Here is a 16554-nt window from a genome sequence, read left to right on the forward strand (position 1 = left end):
ATATAGATACATAAAATACATTAAAAAGCTTGATCAAGTATTTAATATGAACTAAAACTGTTCATGGATCAGAAAATAAAAATCTAAAAAAGAGAAAAAAATAAATAAAATTTGTAATAAAGTTGATGACATTTCCCTCACAGATCATAAAGATTTAAATTAAGAGAGTGTGAAAAAGACATTACTCACTTGTGACCACCACCTGTGCATCCAGGTGTGTTTCCTGCYCGGTGATGACGTGGCGAGCGGAGCATCTGTATGCTCCAGAGTCTCCGGCACTCAGGTTGCTTAACAACAAAACTAGAGACGTGGAAAACTCCCCCAATGAGGGCTGACGACTGTTTAACTCAGAATTAAGGGATTCCCCTGTGTTGTTTACGCGATGCCATGACAACTCCGTGTACAGGTACTTATTTGCTGAGCAGGTGAGATGGAGGTCCCCGCCCTCTCTGGCCTCCTCCAGCTGATTTACACTAAAGCCCCCTGGGACATCTGAGGGAAACAGAAAGAGGGTGAAGAAGTAAAGCAGGAGAGGAAGCAACACACGACACTTGTCGGACCTCCTGTTTGGGACAAATCGGCCCGCTCAGTGTCTCGACATGGAGCCTGAAACCAGGATTCCACCGATCCTCCACTTTCCAAACCTTTGATGACAAAGTTGAATGGCTATTGTGGGCAAAAACAGCTAGTGGAATACAGTGAAAAGACTTTTTATTTACTTTAGCCATTTGAAACTTCCCGTGGAAACGGCTTGAGAGTTTCCTGTTGGCAGATAGTGTTTATCTTTACCGAACACCCCAAGGCCTCCAGAAATAAAGCGGACCTGCCAGACCAAGGAAGTGCGCTGCATGGGGAAGTGGAACGATAAGAGCTCCAGGTTCCTGTTTCGCTCTTGCTCACATACAACCAGACAACACCGACATATACACATTCCTTTACATTCACAAAAAAACTGTTTGACCTGCATTGCTTCTGACCTAAATCTGGTGTTGCCATTGCACCAAAAAAAAAAAAAAAAAAAAAAAAAAAAAATCTAACTAATCAATGTGTAACTTCTTTAGTTTCCACTTCATTTCACAAATCTGCACTTTAATGTGTCTTGTAACTGTTGGAGATTTCTTCCTATCCAAGTGTGGAAATTTGTGTTCAGTTTCACTTTTGTTATTGTGCTTTGCTCTGTGCTATAAAATCAAAATAACCCGCAGATCGTKTTGTAGATTTTAAAAGCTGAATTTGGTTAAAATTCAACTCACATTTTGTGATGCTGCAGGAAAGTCCTGCTTTAGATTTAGACGTCAGTTTGAGATCAGCTTCAGCATTAAAGTGCCTGTGACATCAAATTTTCGTAATAAAWATGAACACATTTTTGGAAAGACAACATTAATAAAATATTGCAAAAACTAATTTCACACTGCTGACATGAAAYGTTGTTGAGACATTTGCATGTGAAGAAACAGGAAGTGACGTCAAAGGGGAATGTCTGCATGTGAGCAGAGTGATGCTACAATAGCTAACACAGGCTGTAGAGAAGAATCTGAYGTTTCTTTAGATTATTTTGAGTCACGATCAGAGAGATGAAGAAGAGTCAAAGTTTACATATTATTTAAAGACTAGAGTTATCTTTCTTAAAGAGTTCCCCTTTGATGTCACTTCCTGTTTCACTTTAGCTGAGTCAAGTTCAAAAGAAAATATGCGATTTATGTGACAAAATGAATAAAATCATGTGTATTATGCAAAGTTTCTTAAATATAAAGTTGTTTTATTTGACTTTCTGTATTTGAAGTACAGTATATACACATCACAGGCACTTTGAGATCTTTTTAGCAGCGTGGGAAAATTGGTGCAATACCTTTTACGTCTGCTATTTTCATGCTTTATCCTGAGTTGTGTGCTATTTTTGAATTGAATTGAATTGAGAAGATGTCTTTTCCCTGCTACTACAGAAGCTTGTAATCGACAACAATCCCTTCGTTCCTGCTAAAATGTTTTAAATTTAATTACAATTTTTAAAATGTGAGTTTTCTCTTACAACAATGGATTTATTAAGTAGTAGTTGAGAAGACAACACTTGTGAATACTCCTCTTGTCTGACATTACCTGTGACGTAGAAGGGGAAGTCTAGCTGATCTGTGTCTAAAGAGTTGGAGGCGATGCAGCGGTAGACTCCAGACACTGAGGCCTCTGCAACAGTCAGAACCCCCACTGTCTGCAGAGAACAAAAACATCCTGATGAGCAGGGCATGAAATTATTTATGGCCCAAATAAATACACAATAAAGGTTTCTGAGCCGGACATCCTGCCATCTTACAACTACCACACAGTGCCCAAGCTTTCTATTATAAGTACTAGTGTAGGTTTCTCAGATTACTCTGATGATCGATTGGCACGTTCACAATGTTGAAGAGGAAATTTTGCATCTTCTGTGCGTTTTACCTACCTTCTTCTTCCCCTGCAGCACTTCCTGTGTGTGTGTAACACTCAGGATGGGGTTGTATGCAGATGAAGCAGGGAGACTCTCATTCACAGGGCTCCATAACGAGGAGGATGTTGGACACACGCACCTTTGAAGGAAAAATAGGACCAGGAGAGGGACAGATCTCAGCTGTGTTGACAGAAGACATGATTTGATAATTCCAGGTGTGTGAGTGGGTGTATTTTTCCTCAGCTGTGCTCAGCAGGGGGAGGATCTCAGTCCTGGGAAGTGTCTTGGTCATTGGTGCTTGATGTGACTCACTGAAGCATTTTTAACAACAACACCATGTCCTCTTTCCCTGTTCTTCAAGCTGAAATTGGACTGTTTGACTTAAGAGGATGCAGGGGTGGTATTGTCATCCTGTCAATTAGCTTCCTTCCATTCTTAAGACATCATCCCACATTTCCAGGACCAAAGTTCCTGTACCTCAATGACTAGCACAAGCCTGAATCCATAGATTACACACCAGGGTGGGAACTGGAGCTTACGCAAACCAAACCACACAACTCGCCTCATGACGAAAAATCGTGAAGTCACACAAGAAAAGGAGAAGAGGCTTGATAACTTCGCTCTGTAGTTCAATGGAAAATTACTCTCCCCTCAAGGTTAATTTGATGTTCTGACACAAACTTGCTGCCGTCATGCATGCCTACTTAAATCATAAAGATGAACATTTTAGTTCAGTCAGAAAGTGACACATTTGCCATTTTTACTGAACTTTTGCACTTAATTTAACCAAATCTCTTTTAAAATCTCCTTCATGAGTTTTTTTTGTTCACATTTATTTAACTGACATGTATTTTAATCTTCTTTTGCATTTCATATTCAAGATATAATAATGTATTAGATCACCACCTAAATTATCAAACAAATACAGCAGGGATAACTTTTTAAGACCAAGAGGATTAAATGGTTTTTTAATTTAAAAAAAAACAGTGAACACCAACAAACATTTAACTGTGATGGCATTACCTATGCTTCTTGTTCTAAACTATCCTTCAAATTTTGGGAATTCAAATTGCGTTAAATAAAAGTACCTGTTAGACCACATGAATATCTTTAAACCATAAAAGAGGAAGTTTTGATGTAATTACAGGCAGTGTGTTGGAACATGTGAGCTATTGTGTTTTTTTTCATTTTGTAATCTTTTGCAATTCTAGTTGTAATCATTAACTAATTAGCCTGAAAAACCAGCCCCTTCTTCTTCCCTTTGCTTTTCTACAGAGGAGTAGAGGAGGTGGATTAGAACCAACCGTAGGCGGCCAGGCTATTAACTAATAGTCTTACTACCAGGATTACACATGTGTATGAGTCAGAAAGAGTTACACACACTGCTAAGACTGAACTGGTATTCAGTCATAGTATTGCAAACTGAAAGCTTTGTTTGCTCAGGAAGTGTAAAAAAAAGGAATTTATTAGATTTTCAGTTTTTTTCAAGGACACACACAAACAGATAAAAAAGATTTTGCATTTTAAGATGGTTTGGTGTTTTGTTTAAATACCTAAATCTACAATAATGTTAAATATGGACTATAACTATATATATAATACAAAAATACATTACTCTGAAAACAGGCTTTAAAATATATTAGTTTATGTGCAATCTACTGTATGTTCTCTAGTCTAGAAACATAGTCTATATAATTTTCCTACTGGTATTTGCTTTGATTAAGCTTTATGTTTATGTGTTGTTGTTTATTGGTAAAATGAATATCTTAATAACAACAATAATAATCCAATTTTGTACTTCGTATTTCAAATATTGACCTTTTTTCCAAACAACCCCACCCTCGTCGACAAGCAGGTTCAAAAGCTATTWATGCTAATGACACTAAGTTACAAGCTGTTTGAAAAGTTTTAAAAGTAATTTTAAATGAATGTTTACACTAGACTTACCTTAACACAAGGAGCAAAAATAGTTGAWTGAAATTAAAATTTTTGCTTTTCCAGCTTTGCTGTATTTTTAACGTCGATTTTAGGATGCTAATAATGCTAATAGATGAGAAGGAAGAAACCAAATGAACTTTACAGAGGGGGGGTTCACCTGCTTAAAACACAACTAAATCCACAAGAAAGCACATATGGCGTGCAAATCTTATGTGATAAAGTTCTTTGAAAATGTTTACTATGATTCTGAATTAATAAGTTTCATTTTTCTCTTAATTTGATGGATGTCATAATGTATTTGCCCCCTTTTTATGCACATCTTTAGGTCCAAGTGTCATGCGCATGCGTGAAACAGGTAATCGTTTGGCTGACTTTTGTACACGATCTAATAAATGGGATTTATTGGCATTTCTGATGTGCTAGCATACTTGTATACACAGCAATGTTGCCGGATGTTGGACTGTCTGCAGAGCAAAGCTAAAACGTACTGGTAGGTAGATAATAACACTGCTTGTTGTATATTTTATGAACAGGATGTAGGCATCCAGACCAAAGTACATACACTGCACATGCACATCAAGAACTGTATTATTCGATGCTACAATATCCAAATAGATCGTTGACTATATCTTTACATGCAGCTTTTATCTGTTTATATATTTTTTGATAACTATAACCATTGATTTCATGTTCCTTTTTATATTAAAGGAAACTTATTGGAAAGTCACACCTGAACCAGAATGGTCAAATAATAAGTAAGCTATTGTGGAGGAATCTTAAAATAATGCTAAATCATAAAACATTGCACCTTCGTTATTTGACATCCACAGAATAAACGATCATTTCCACTTTGCTCATTGATCCTCTGCCTGTTTAGGAATGTGCCACTGGCCTTCACTGCTCCCTGTCTCTCTCTCTGCATCCTTGTCGTCATTCTTTTTCTGTTTTCCTGGGCCACTCCCTGAGCTTGGCTCCTCTCTGCTCCTTGATTACTTTTCCTCTTGGCATTGAGATAGTGCGTGCGTGCGTGCGTGCGTGCGTGTGTGCGTGTGTGTGTGTGTGTCTAAAAAGAAAGACCCACCCTGTGCATGACACCACAGGCTCGACACACACGGTCAGCACAAACGCACATGTGCACATGTACACCCACCTCCTCGCCACTCAGATTAACCAACACTCCCACGCTTCACAGGAAAAATCATTCTCACTCAAAGCTGCTTTCWGACTCAGATAAAATTAGTAGGATGGATGTAAGGACATGGATACTGTTAGAAACAAACAAAAAGTAATGATGCATGCAGACATTCACATTCATACAGTGTGTGCCTGCCAACAGGGTGAGCAGCCTGAGTGGACGGCTCTAAGTTTTGTATCAGTGGGGGTCGTCTCCTGCTCTGCTCTGTTCCTCCTGTCCTGTTCTTCTGCCTGAAATACACGTTTACCTCTGTCCCTGGAAATTCCTGTCCCACCCCCCAAAATAATCACCGGACTGTACGAAACCAGTACACAAACGTAAGCAAACTTTAATGCAAAAACACAAAGAAATGATATAACACTTCATTACATCTTAACAGATCCATACACAGTTGGCAAATATTGACATTTCCCATATGTAAGTTAGTTGTATAAAATTATTAAATATTAGATTCATATATTACTCATTAAACTTCTGTATACAGAGACGGAATCACATTGGCAGACACCCGTAAAATGGGATACGTGCATACACACACTCTTAAACAAACTACACATACTGACCAGTTTACACATATACTCCCCCGAAAACCCCACAAATGACACTTTTGTCTTTTAAAAATGGCTTATAATATCACACATACATTTAGGTATTAACTTTTAATACAAATATACCATGGCTGTTATACTGACATCATTTGACACACAAAGAAGACATTTTATCATGGGATGACAGCGGACAACACAGGATAGTCTCTGGTCTGTGCAGACCTCCTACATGGTAGGCTTCTGCCAACCTTTTAGTCCTTTAATGGAGAGCTGAAGGCGTCCCATGATGGGCAACACAAAGCTTGTCCTCTCTTGTTTCACCCGTCCAAGGTGAGCACGTTTATCCTTCACACCTGCGGCTACAAATTGAGACAAAAACTCACAGCTTTTTTTTGCGGATGCCAGAATCAGATCGGGGTTTGAGACAGGTGCCGTTCATGCACCCATTATAGTACCACTCTAGGACACAATTTAAAAAAAAAGGCAAAGCAGCTCCAGAAATGCAGTTGGTGAGCAGATGGAATTGCATTTGTTCTGGCTCATAGTGTCTGTGAAATGTAACAAGCACAAAACTACAGGTTAGCCTGGTGTGGGGGGTGGAGGGGCGGCCTTGATCTGGGCAGAAATAAATAAACAATCAGTTTGATTCTTAGCGTTGTGGCTTATTTAACTCCTGTGCCTTCTGGTCTTCACTGCTCAGCAGTGCTCATGTCTTGTTCCTCAGTTTACAGTTTGTCAGGCACAGGATCGTCGCTGAGGGTTCTGGCTGTAAGTGGGGGGGCTTAATGAGTGGGAGGAAGAGGAGGTGAGCTCCAGGGTAAAGGCCGTGGGGTGTAGTTCCTCTGTAGATGTGGGGGATGCTGGGTTTGAAGAGGAGGGCAGAGCTGGTGAAGGAAAAGGTTTGGAGAGGTATGTGTGTGTGTGATGGGGGGTGGGTTGGGGGGTGCTGCAGCAGAGTTGCAGGGAATGGGTGTGTGTGTGTGTGTGTGTGAGGGGGTGGGGGGGTGCACTCAAGAATAGATCAAGCTTTTGAGGAAGCGGACTGTGCCACGTTTGAAGACGAAGGGACAATCACGCCGCTGGGAAGCGTCTCGCGTCGGAGAGGAAGCCAAACAACGAGAGGAAAAGCGCTCTGATTATTGCACAGGAAGCCCAGCGCGCCTCCTGCCAGGGCCAGATAAGAGCGCCGCGGTTCCCAGGGCCAGACCCCAGGAGTGGACCCTGGACCCAGGCGAGAGACCACCCATCACTCTGGGCCTGCCTGGCCCACTGTCCCTGGGCCTCCTCCGGCACGGCGTCAGGCTCGTGGTGCAGCCGGGCTGCAAAGAACAAGGGGCCCAGTGAGGATCCAAGCAAAACCACTGATCCAAAGACACACACTGAGTACAGACGTTTACACTGAACCAGAACAGAGCTTCACAAAGGACCACAAGTCAGACAGCGAAGAGGCCAGCTGTAATCTGCAAAAACATCACAATCAGCTGCAGCTTTCAATATATAGGTTCTCATGGTTTTTATTTTATGATGGATTATTGAATTGATTACAATCTACAGATCATTATTGAACAGAACACTGTAGTTTTAATGCACCCAAATGATACCTAAAAAAATAGATGTCTTTCACACACGCAGATTGCATCTGACCTCTTCAAAAATAAATATGCAGAGTGTACAGCTTTTACCATAGATATAACAGTGATGGTGTAATTCATTATGTAAATTATTTTGGGTGTCATGGCTTGGTGCCAGAGTGCCGGGGTCACAGGTCAAGTACGTGGGTGAAGTCAGCGAGTCTCTGAGGAGGGGTGCTCTCAGTTAATACTTAACCTCTCTGACTTGGCTGTTAGGGACACAATAAGTGTCTCGCCTCCAAGAACAGCTCGGAGTTCCTGCCAAGTGACTGCTTTAACACTCGCGTGTGTTTTAGGTTGACGGTTTCTGTCCCGGTGCATCCCTGGGTTGGGCCATTTCTCATGAGAACTTTGTATATAGTGTGTCAGATATAAGAGAAAAAGCATCACAGGATGCATGGTGCAATCACAATAATAAACAGGCCTCTCACCCTGCGTCCTGCACGGGAAATTCATTAAATCATAGCGTTTGATTTAGAAACCAACAAATCGTGACTGAGAGCACGGAACTGGCCTCTTTTGATGTGCGGATTTTTTTTTTCTTCCCCTGTCCTTTTAAGTTTGAGATACACCGTGTTCTGTGTCTGTGAAGGCACACACACAAACACAAAAACTCACACACACAAACACACACAAATATATTTTGCATATTTATATGCACTTGAACAAACATGAGGGGGGAAAAAAGTGCACAGAATGAGAACAGAAAAATGGAAAAAGAGTTGCATGAACTAACAAACACAAATACAGGCATGACAAAAACACACCCTCACATGTGGTGCACACACACACACCCACCCACACACACACACACCCACACACACACATTCTAACACATTCCAGCACATAAAAGGCCTTAGAATGCATCTGTTCTGGTTACAAGAAGGAAATGCTGTCTGAGCACATGCTGACAAAGACAAAACATGTCTGTTTTTTTTTAAATCACACAGACACACAGACACACTAACAACTAACGTACAGTAAAATAAACATCCCTGAGCGTATCATTATAGTATTACATCACTTTTAGCCTTACAAGCCCAAATACACTCACAATGATCTCATCTAAATAAACAGAATCTGATAAAATTACAATAGACGTCATATTTTGCTGCAGTAACGTTTGTTGAGTTTAGTTAAAATCAAGTTGAGAATTTTTTTTTAACTATTTAGTACAGAAGAGGATTAAAGTCACAGAGCAAAAAAGAAATAATTTTTTCCTGAGTTCCGACTTTAATCTTAAAAAATAAAGTCGGAATTCTGACTTTAATCCCAAAGTTTTGAGAAAAAAAGTCAGAATTCTGACTTTAATCTCAAAGTTTTGAGAAAAAAAAATTTGGGGCCCTAATCCTCTTCAATAATTTAGTTTTCTTTATATTTTGCTAAATTTATGGTACTGAACCATATAGTGAACAAAACACCTTTTTTAAGTTCATTTGACTTTAAAATCAAATAAATCAGTTCTGGCAAAATGTGATCAGTAAAAATTATTAAAGCTTGTTTAGTCTTTTCCAAAGACACCTAAAGCTGCTTATGTATCTGCAGCACTTCTTCGGCTACTTACAGGCCTTTAGGTGGGCAGTGGTGCCAGCGCCACTGAATGTGCGGCAGCGGGACCCCGTGGGACGTGCAGTGAAGCTTTTTTCTGCTCCCCCGAGGCACAGAGCCGGGGTCTTGTAACGACACCGCTTTCTCCCCAATCTGAGGGCTCACTGGGGTTCAAGAAGCAAACACACACAGATGCTAAAGCAACGTTGAACAGCTGCAGTTAGAGAAGATGATCAGGGCTGAGSCTGAGTTACTTTAACGTGACTCACCATTAACCACGAGTGTGAATGTGAGATTCTGGTAGAGTTTGTGTTGCTGGATTTCCACACGGACTGTGTAGTTCCCAGCATCCTCCTCTGCAACATCCCTAATGATCAGGGAAGTCCCATCCTGTTGGTATCTGGAACACTGGTCTTTTGCATTCCTGTTGTCCTTCAACCTGCCGTAGGCCATGTACATTAATGCTTAATGGAAGGAATTTATGACATTCCAACATTTTACCAAATATACAGGCTTCAATTAAGTAAAAATAAGGTTTAAAGAAATAATTTCTCTTACCAGATAACTTCAGGGGCAGGGAATGCTCGCAGTTTGGGAGAGATTTTGTAAGATTTCTGCCCCGCTTGGACCACCAGCACAGATTCATTTCTGGGCTTGAGTCGTAAAAACGGGCGATCTGAAATCCGGRAGACATAGAAACACGTTCATGTAGGGGAGCAAATGCAGAATTTTGGTAATTGTTGTGTCATGAGTCCTTATCTGAGTGACTCATTGTACAAATGAAAAATGATTCAAAATGAATTCATTGATGCAATCTGAGCATGTGATTGTGGTGAAACGTCAGGACGTGGCAAGGGAAGGAGACTCACTGTAGACCATCACGGAGACCAGCTGCTGTTTGTGTTGCTGGCCGCTGGTGACGTGGCAGGTGTAGTCGCCTCTGTCTGAGCGCTGGAGCGCTGGGATGATTAGGATGCTGTAGGACAATATGTGCATTCGATGTTTCACCAACCTCCTAAAACTGGAGCCGGCGCCGATGCTCTGAGAGAGAAAGAGAAACGAATGAGCACGGGGAGAGCTCTTACAGTCGTTTTCTAATACGACATTAATGTGATTTTTTTTTAAAAATCATATTTTTGTGCTGGATTTACAGCAAACAAGGATTGCTTTTTTCAATCTRATGTTTATTTCTTTGCTTTTTAATCTTGTGGAAATCAATTGATGTATTGTCATTTATTGATAAGCTGTTGAATAGCAAGRAAGGGGCTAAATAACACATTAAAGAGGCTTCTTGACAAGTTTTGCGATTAAAGAAAGTATTTGTATTCAATATTTTGCTACAATGCAGTACACTATGATACAGTGTGATGTCTTGTTGCATTGCTTTGAATTTGAYCATGTTCACTTTTTAGTGTTACTTCCTTCAAAAGCAGTAAGTATAAGTSAGTGTCGTACAAATAATAGAAACATTCCAGATTAAATGTCCTGATGCATCTCAGTAATCCAGGTAGAAAAAAAATCAAAAAGAAAAAATAAGTAGGTYCTCTGGATGGGTTCTTCTTTAGTGAAACATTTCRTCTCTCGTCCAAGAGACTTCTTCAGTCTGATGAGTTTCAGGTGARCTCAGCCTTATRAGCACYGCCTCCATATGGTGGACAAACAGGTTAGTCACATGCAAAAGAGGGCCATCGCCTCACTGCATACAGATAACACGACATCTAAGAACCATGGCATCCAAACCGATAAGTCAGGTGGTGGAGCACATGACCCTCTGTGAACAATAGAGCTAATCAAGCCTATTGTTAGGCGATGGCCCTCTTTTGCATGTGACTAACCTGTTTGTCCACTAGGTGGAGGCAGTGCTTATAAGGCTGAGTTCACCTGAAACTCATCAGACTGAAGAAGTCTCTTGGACGAGAGACGAAACGTTTCACTAAAGAGCAACCCATTCAGAGGACCTACTTATTATTATTTTTTTATTCCTGATTACAGTTGTTACCCAGACAGGAAATATACACCAGGTTGCCAAGTAGTAATCTGTTTGTGTATCAGACTGAGTCAAGGTTCCTCACAAAGTTTCCATTTCAGCCAAAGCTCTGCTGTTCTTTCGGACCACATGTTTCTGCCCGGCAGAAGGCAGGTCTGACCTTTCCAGGGTAGTCCCAGGTGATGTTGACTCTGGTGTTCAGCTCTGCGGTGGCGGTGCAGTTCAAGGCCAGTCTCTCGCCCTTCAGGGCCTGCACATGTGTGCTGGTGTTCAGAAAGACCGCCGTGATGTTGTTCACTGAGACACGTGAGGAAAAAAAATTAATTAACCAACAGAAACCTCACGTTTACACGTTCATCAGTGTGCTTCGGCTGAGGCGGCAGGCCAACCTGGTCTGTGAACAATGTAGGAACGAGAGATGTAAGGGACGCCGTCGACGACGGTCTGGCAGCTGAAGAGGCCGGTGTTGTACAAGGTGGGATTTTTGATGATGAAACCTTCCTCGCTTTTCCAAATGATGTTCGGGCCTGGAAACGGGACCGGCGTAAAGAAGTTCTGTGGGAAGAAGCAGGAAGAGGAATCACATGCTTTGCAGAACTATAATGATGAGCTCAGAGCTGTGACAGTACATTCCAGCAGATCGGACGTTTAATAACATGAMGTGAAGTGATCATGCAGAAATGAATCACCTCAGAAAGTTGTTGAGTAATCTTCTGAGTAATTGTTAATTTAGTAATGAGCTACTTTTAATAACGAAAGTAATCTACATTTTAGACGTTTTTTTTAGGGGATTTGGCAACTTTTTCCACACAAGTTGTGTAATGTACCAAAACTCTGACGGCATATTGTGGAATTTGTGCCTAAAAATGAAAAATAGACAAGAGGAGGTAAAACAAGAAGTGCCAAGTATAAAAAACTAACTACAGAAGAGGAACGGTATAGCTGAAAGTTGTCTTTATCTTTCAATGGGATAACCTGTGGCTAAGTGCCTAAAAACCCTAATTTAAATTTGTTCCTTGGAAAGCTATCTGTTGTATTGTATGTTGACTAGGGTTGGGCATAATYRTATTGTGTKCAATTAATCATCAGAAAAACATTAATCGATTATTTTTTGGCACTTGACGATTAATACGATTAATGCCACCAGAGAGACTGACTGSGGATTACTCCGGTCAGTCCGCTYGGTGCTCCTCTCCGCTTCAAATATGATGAACATTAACAAGAAAGTKCTGTAATTTATTTTATCAACACAATTTAAAATTTGATGTACAGCCTGAAGTCTGTAATTTTGACACAGTTTGGTACAGATTTTTTACAAAGAGCAAATCTTTCCCWCTAAATTGGTCATGTGACTAGGACRTAAGGRTGYCAAGGGACTCCAGGGGATTRATCGTCAAAATAATCGTTATCGGCTAAATACCACAATTAATAGTGATWAWTTTTTTTGCCAATATTGCTCAACCCTAATGTTGACACAAYGTTCTTTAAGACCCACTTGTGTAACTGATTTTGACAGCCCCACTGCAGAAGATTAAAGCTCCATCCTCTCCGTTGTATTTCTTGATCGGACACTTGTGTAACTTATATAACCTTGTTGTTTTCTTTGAGGCAGCTACTCGGAAATGTTTTTTTTCAGTGACGTGGAAGCCTCCCACCCTTTCTCGAGGGAAAAGATAGACCCCGCCCCCCGCCGCCTTCATCGCACGCCGCTGCACCCCCAGTGTGAACCGACTGATATCCCCCCTCCCAGAGTGAGGTGACCCTCTAAGACGCCTCTGACCCCTTTGTCCTCCCCTCTCAGGTCCTGTGCAGTGGGTGCTTCCCTCCACCTCCTCGRTCCGAACTCACTGACGCCCTGTCTGAGCGCGCTCAGTGCCCTCCATGGCCCTTCTCCCATCCATCCTACTGTACATGGAGACAAGGTGACGATGAAGGTGGCAGCAGAGGAGGAGCGAAGGAGTCAGGATATGTGAAACGTGACTCCTTGCGTCCTGTTACTACAGGATATAGACATTTCGACTGGAACCGCAGGTCAGCCCCGTCATCCCGGGCCTCACTTTCACAACTTAAGTGAGCAAGCAGAGCCTTGTGGGTATTGTTCGAGTTGAGAAGGGTCAGAGCAGAGACCCTGGCAAAGTGCAAATTCCTCCCAGGAAAAAAACACTCCAGAGGCTGTGACAGTGAGAAGACTCCTGGTTCAAACCGGCCAGCGCAGGGGAAGAGGAGGGAGGTGAAGGAAGAGGAGGAGAGTTATTTTTAGACTAATTACCTTAGCTCTTCCAGATATTTGTCAGGAATTGGAGGCAGAACAAAAGCATGTGTGTGAAGACATGACATGCACGACCTGGTGCGATACACCTCCTTTATCCTAAACATTTAAGGTTCCCCAACATTTGTTTTTGTTTATTTAGTCCAGACCTTTTTTAATTGCCCCTCCATGACTGTGGCTGCTTTTTTGAAAGAAAAGTCTCAAGAAATAGTGGCTTATCTGGACACYTCCTGCCCCTGACGTTTTCATCTCCATCTTCTACCACGTATCCACAGGTGGGTTGTGGAGCCAATAGGTCCAGGAAAGAAACCCAGTCATTCCTCTCCCCGCTGACACTCTCCAGCTCTACCTGGGGTATCCTCAAGCATTCCCAGGCCATAGAAGATGCACACTTCCTCCAGTGAGTTCTGAGTCTTCCTCAGAGTMTCTTCCCAGTGGAATGTGTCTGGAAAGCCTCCAAAGTCAGGCGTCCAGGAGGCATCTTAATAAGATGCTTGAACCACCTCAGCTGACCCCTTTTGTTGCGGAGGGGCAGCAGCTACTACAAGCTTCTCCCCACAGATGATGGCGTGCCTCACCCCATCTCTAAGGCTGAGCCGGGCCACTCCAAGGAGGAAAGCTCATTTCTGACATTTGTATCCAGGATCTTGTTCTTCCGGTCATGTTCCAAGCGTAAATCGAGGAAATGGAGAGCTTTGCCTTTTGACTCAACTCTTTCTTGACCATGACTGACCGAAGCAATGCCCTCATTACTGAGGACCAGTCCATCGCTCCACCGTTGCTCCTGAACAAGACGCCCAGACTCTTAAAGTCCTCTACCTGAGGTAAAGCTTATCCGTCAACCCGAAGGGTGTACGGTGTTCTGCTGGTATGTGCACTGTAAGTGTTACAATTATAAAACGTATTAATCTCTATAAATAATTGTGTAATGCTAAATTAAACAGAGTTATTTAACAGTTAGTTAACAGGCTTATTAAATTAAGTTTGCACAAATGACCATATTTTATTTTACTGGAATTGCTCCAAGACGGAAGGAATCTACCACAATCTTACTCTTTTGTAAGATCAAGATTTCTGTCAGTAACACTCAAAGTTGATTGAGGGCCAACAGAAGCCTTGACTATTTCAGTCCTGTCAGCTGTTTAAAGCATCAGTTAGGGAAAGTTGTCAGCTATTATTCCTCAACAAGAAGAGGAGGGTAAGCTGTGGGAAGTGGTAATGGCCAGTGGCCAAGAGGACCGCGTCCTGTTTCCAGAGAGGTACACCGATGCCAGCACGGATCCTCGTTGTATCGGAAATGGGCACTGTAGCGTACACAGTACCACTTTACACAAACACACACAGATACGCATGCAGACAGCGAGTGCTCTAAAGGCTTCKGTCCGCTCTCCTCCTCACTCAACACTCAAGTGCCAACACTCACAAACATATCCGCACACACTTTCACACATATCCGCAAATGGACACAAACAAACGGACACACACACGCCACACTGTGATGGCTGCCAAGACGAGAACAATGTGGTGAATGATCCTGACGGGGAGAAATGGCGCGTCTGCGTGTGCACAGGACAAGAAGCGAGGATGTTCGCATGGCTGTGAGGGATGTGGCCGAGGAGGACAGAGTGTGACGTGAGTGCAATCCCATGTAGGACTCTGAAACGAGTCGGAACACGTGATAGAAACAGTTTGTGCACTAACCTTGAGCAGTGTGGCGGTGATGTTGGGGTGGGTGACCCTGCAGGGGATGACCAGTGGCTCCTTCACCTTCATGTACAACACATCTGTGCTCATTCCTTCGTGTTCTACAAATGGCTGCCGGCTGTCTGAAACCCAAACACTGCGGTCAGGGACACACATGGTGCACAGAATAAGCATGCAAAATAATAAGAAGAATAAGCAAAAAAATAAATAAAAAAAGGCCTCGAGCCAATTTTTTTTATTCCAACCTCATCTTCTTCACTAAAATAGGGCACTTGATGTGTGGCATGAGATGCAAATAATAGCTGGAAGTGTATCATTAATTGTGCATTAGTTTGTTTTTGTGCAAACACCAAATGTTTGGTGACTGGAATTTTATGTAATATGTGACGTACACTGATGCAAAATATTTTTTGCAACGTTTTAGTATTCCTTGTTTCCAAATAAAATGATCAAACTGGAACTTTGGATGTTTTACTGCAACTTTAAACAAAAACCACAATGCAGACTAAATTTATCATACGTTTTTCTGAGAATATATAGCCCAAAAACTTTTGCAAGTTAATACACATAAAAAAATAAAAAAGGAAATAAAATTCTGTCTGATTTTACTCCCCAACACACAAACCAAGAATCGCACATGCACTTCCAAGCATCTCAGCAATAAACAAAAACAGACACACACTCCAAAATATACACTGTCCTCCACACCCACTCACAGAATACCCATTCAGCAGATGACAGCTTGTGGTCAACAATAAACAAACAGATTGTTTAGAAGCAAACAAACAGCCTCTCTGTGTGTTTTCTCAGCTCTGCTCGGCTACAGTAAAACGTCTGTGCCATTCAAAGGTGTGGGTGTTGCTCGCTGTATTGTTTGTGACCRTAGGGTGTTATTCTAGGAAAGCAAATCTCTGAACCTTCGAACAAAAGTACCCCAAGGACTAGTAGACCTGAAGGCTTCCTTCTCTCGCTTTGATTCCTAATAGAAGACTGGAGGAGGGAGGCAGCGTCTGAACCGAGCTGCAGGCCAAGTGCGATGCTTAATGGACATGGTGACCCGAGCGATTGATGGCCCCCCCGGGGGCCCCGCTGGCCAAACAGTAGCGTGCCCTGTGACCCTGGCGTGCGGCCCAGCTCTGCTACTTGTTGCGGCTCGAAGGCTAGCCAGCGTCACCTTCCAGGACAGGGAGGAGCAGCCGGGGGCAGACATCGTGCCTCCTCTGCCCTCGCACACCACCAAGTCACGGGCATTCTTCTCATCCTCGCACACGCACGTAAAGTGCACTTCCGCACGCAGCTTTGTAAAGACACA

The 16554-nt window shown here is 42.2% G+C and overlaps 1 protein-coding gene across 1 annotated transcript in view; it reads right to left on the reverse strand.

The window, feature by feature from the left end:
* The window catches only part of flt1 (fms related receptor tyrosine kinase 1), a gene marked incomplete in the record, with an annotated part of 38233 nt that overhangs the window by 17152 nt on the left and 4527 nt on the right, over positions 1 to 16554 (reverse strand). The window contains 10 exon segments of the mRNA XM_014002255.1: positions 190 to 492; positions 2098 to 2206; positions 2438 to 2561; positions 9299 to 9446; positions 9552 to 9721; positions 9841 to 9958; positions 10152 to 10323; positions 11430 to 11566; positions 11659 to 11824; positions 15240 to 15364. Coding sequence (XP_013857709.1) covers positions 190 to 492; positions 2098 to 2206; positions 2438 to 2561; positions 9299 to 9446; positions 9552 to 9721; positions 9841 to 9958; positions 10152 to 10323; positions 11430 to 11566; positions 11659 to 11824; positions 15240 to 15364 — 1572 coding nt within the window.

Source organism: Austrofundulus limnaeus, unplaced genomic scaffold (genome assembly GCF_001266775.1).
Source record: "Austrofundulus limnaeus strain Quisiro unplaced genomic scaffold, Austrofundulus_limnaeus-1.0 Scaffold12, whole genome shotgun sequence".
In the NCBI taxonomy this organism is placed as follows: domain Eukaryota; kingdom Metazoa; phylum Chordata; class Actinopteri; order Cyprinodontiformes; family Rivulidae; genus Austrofundulus; species Austrofundulus limnaeus.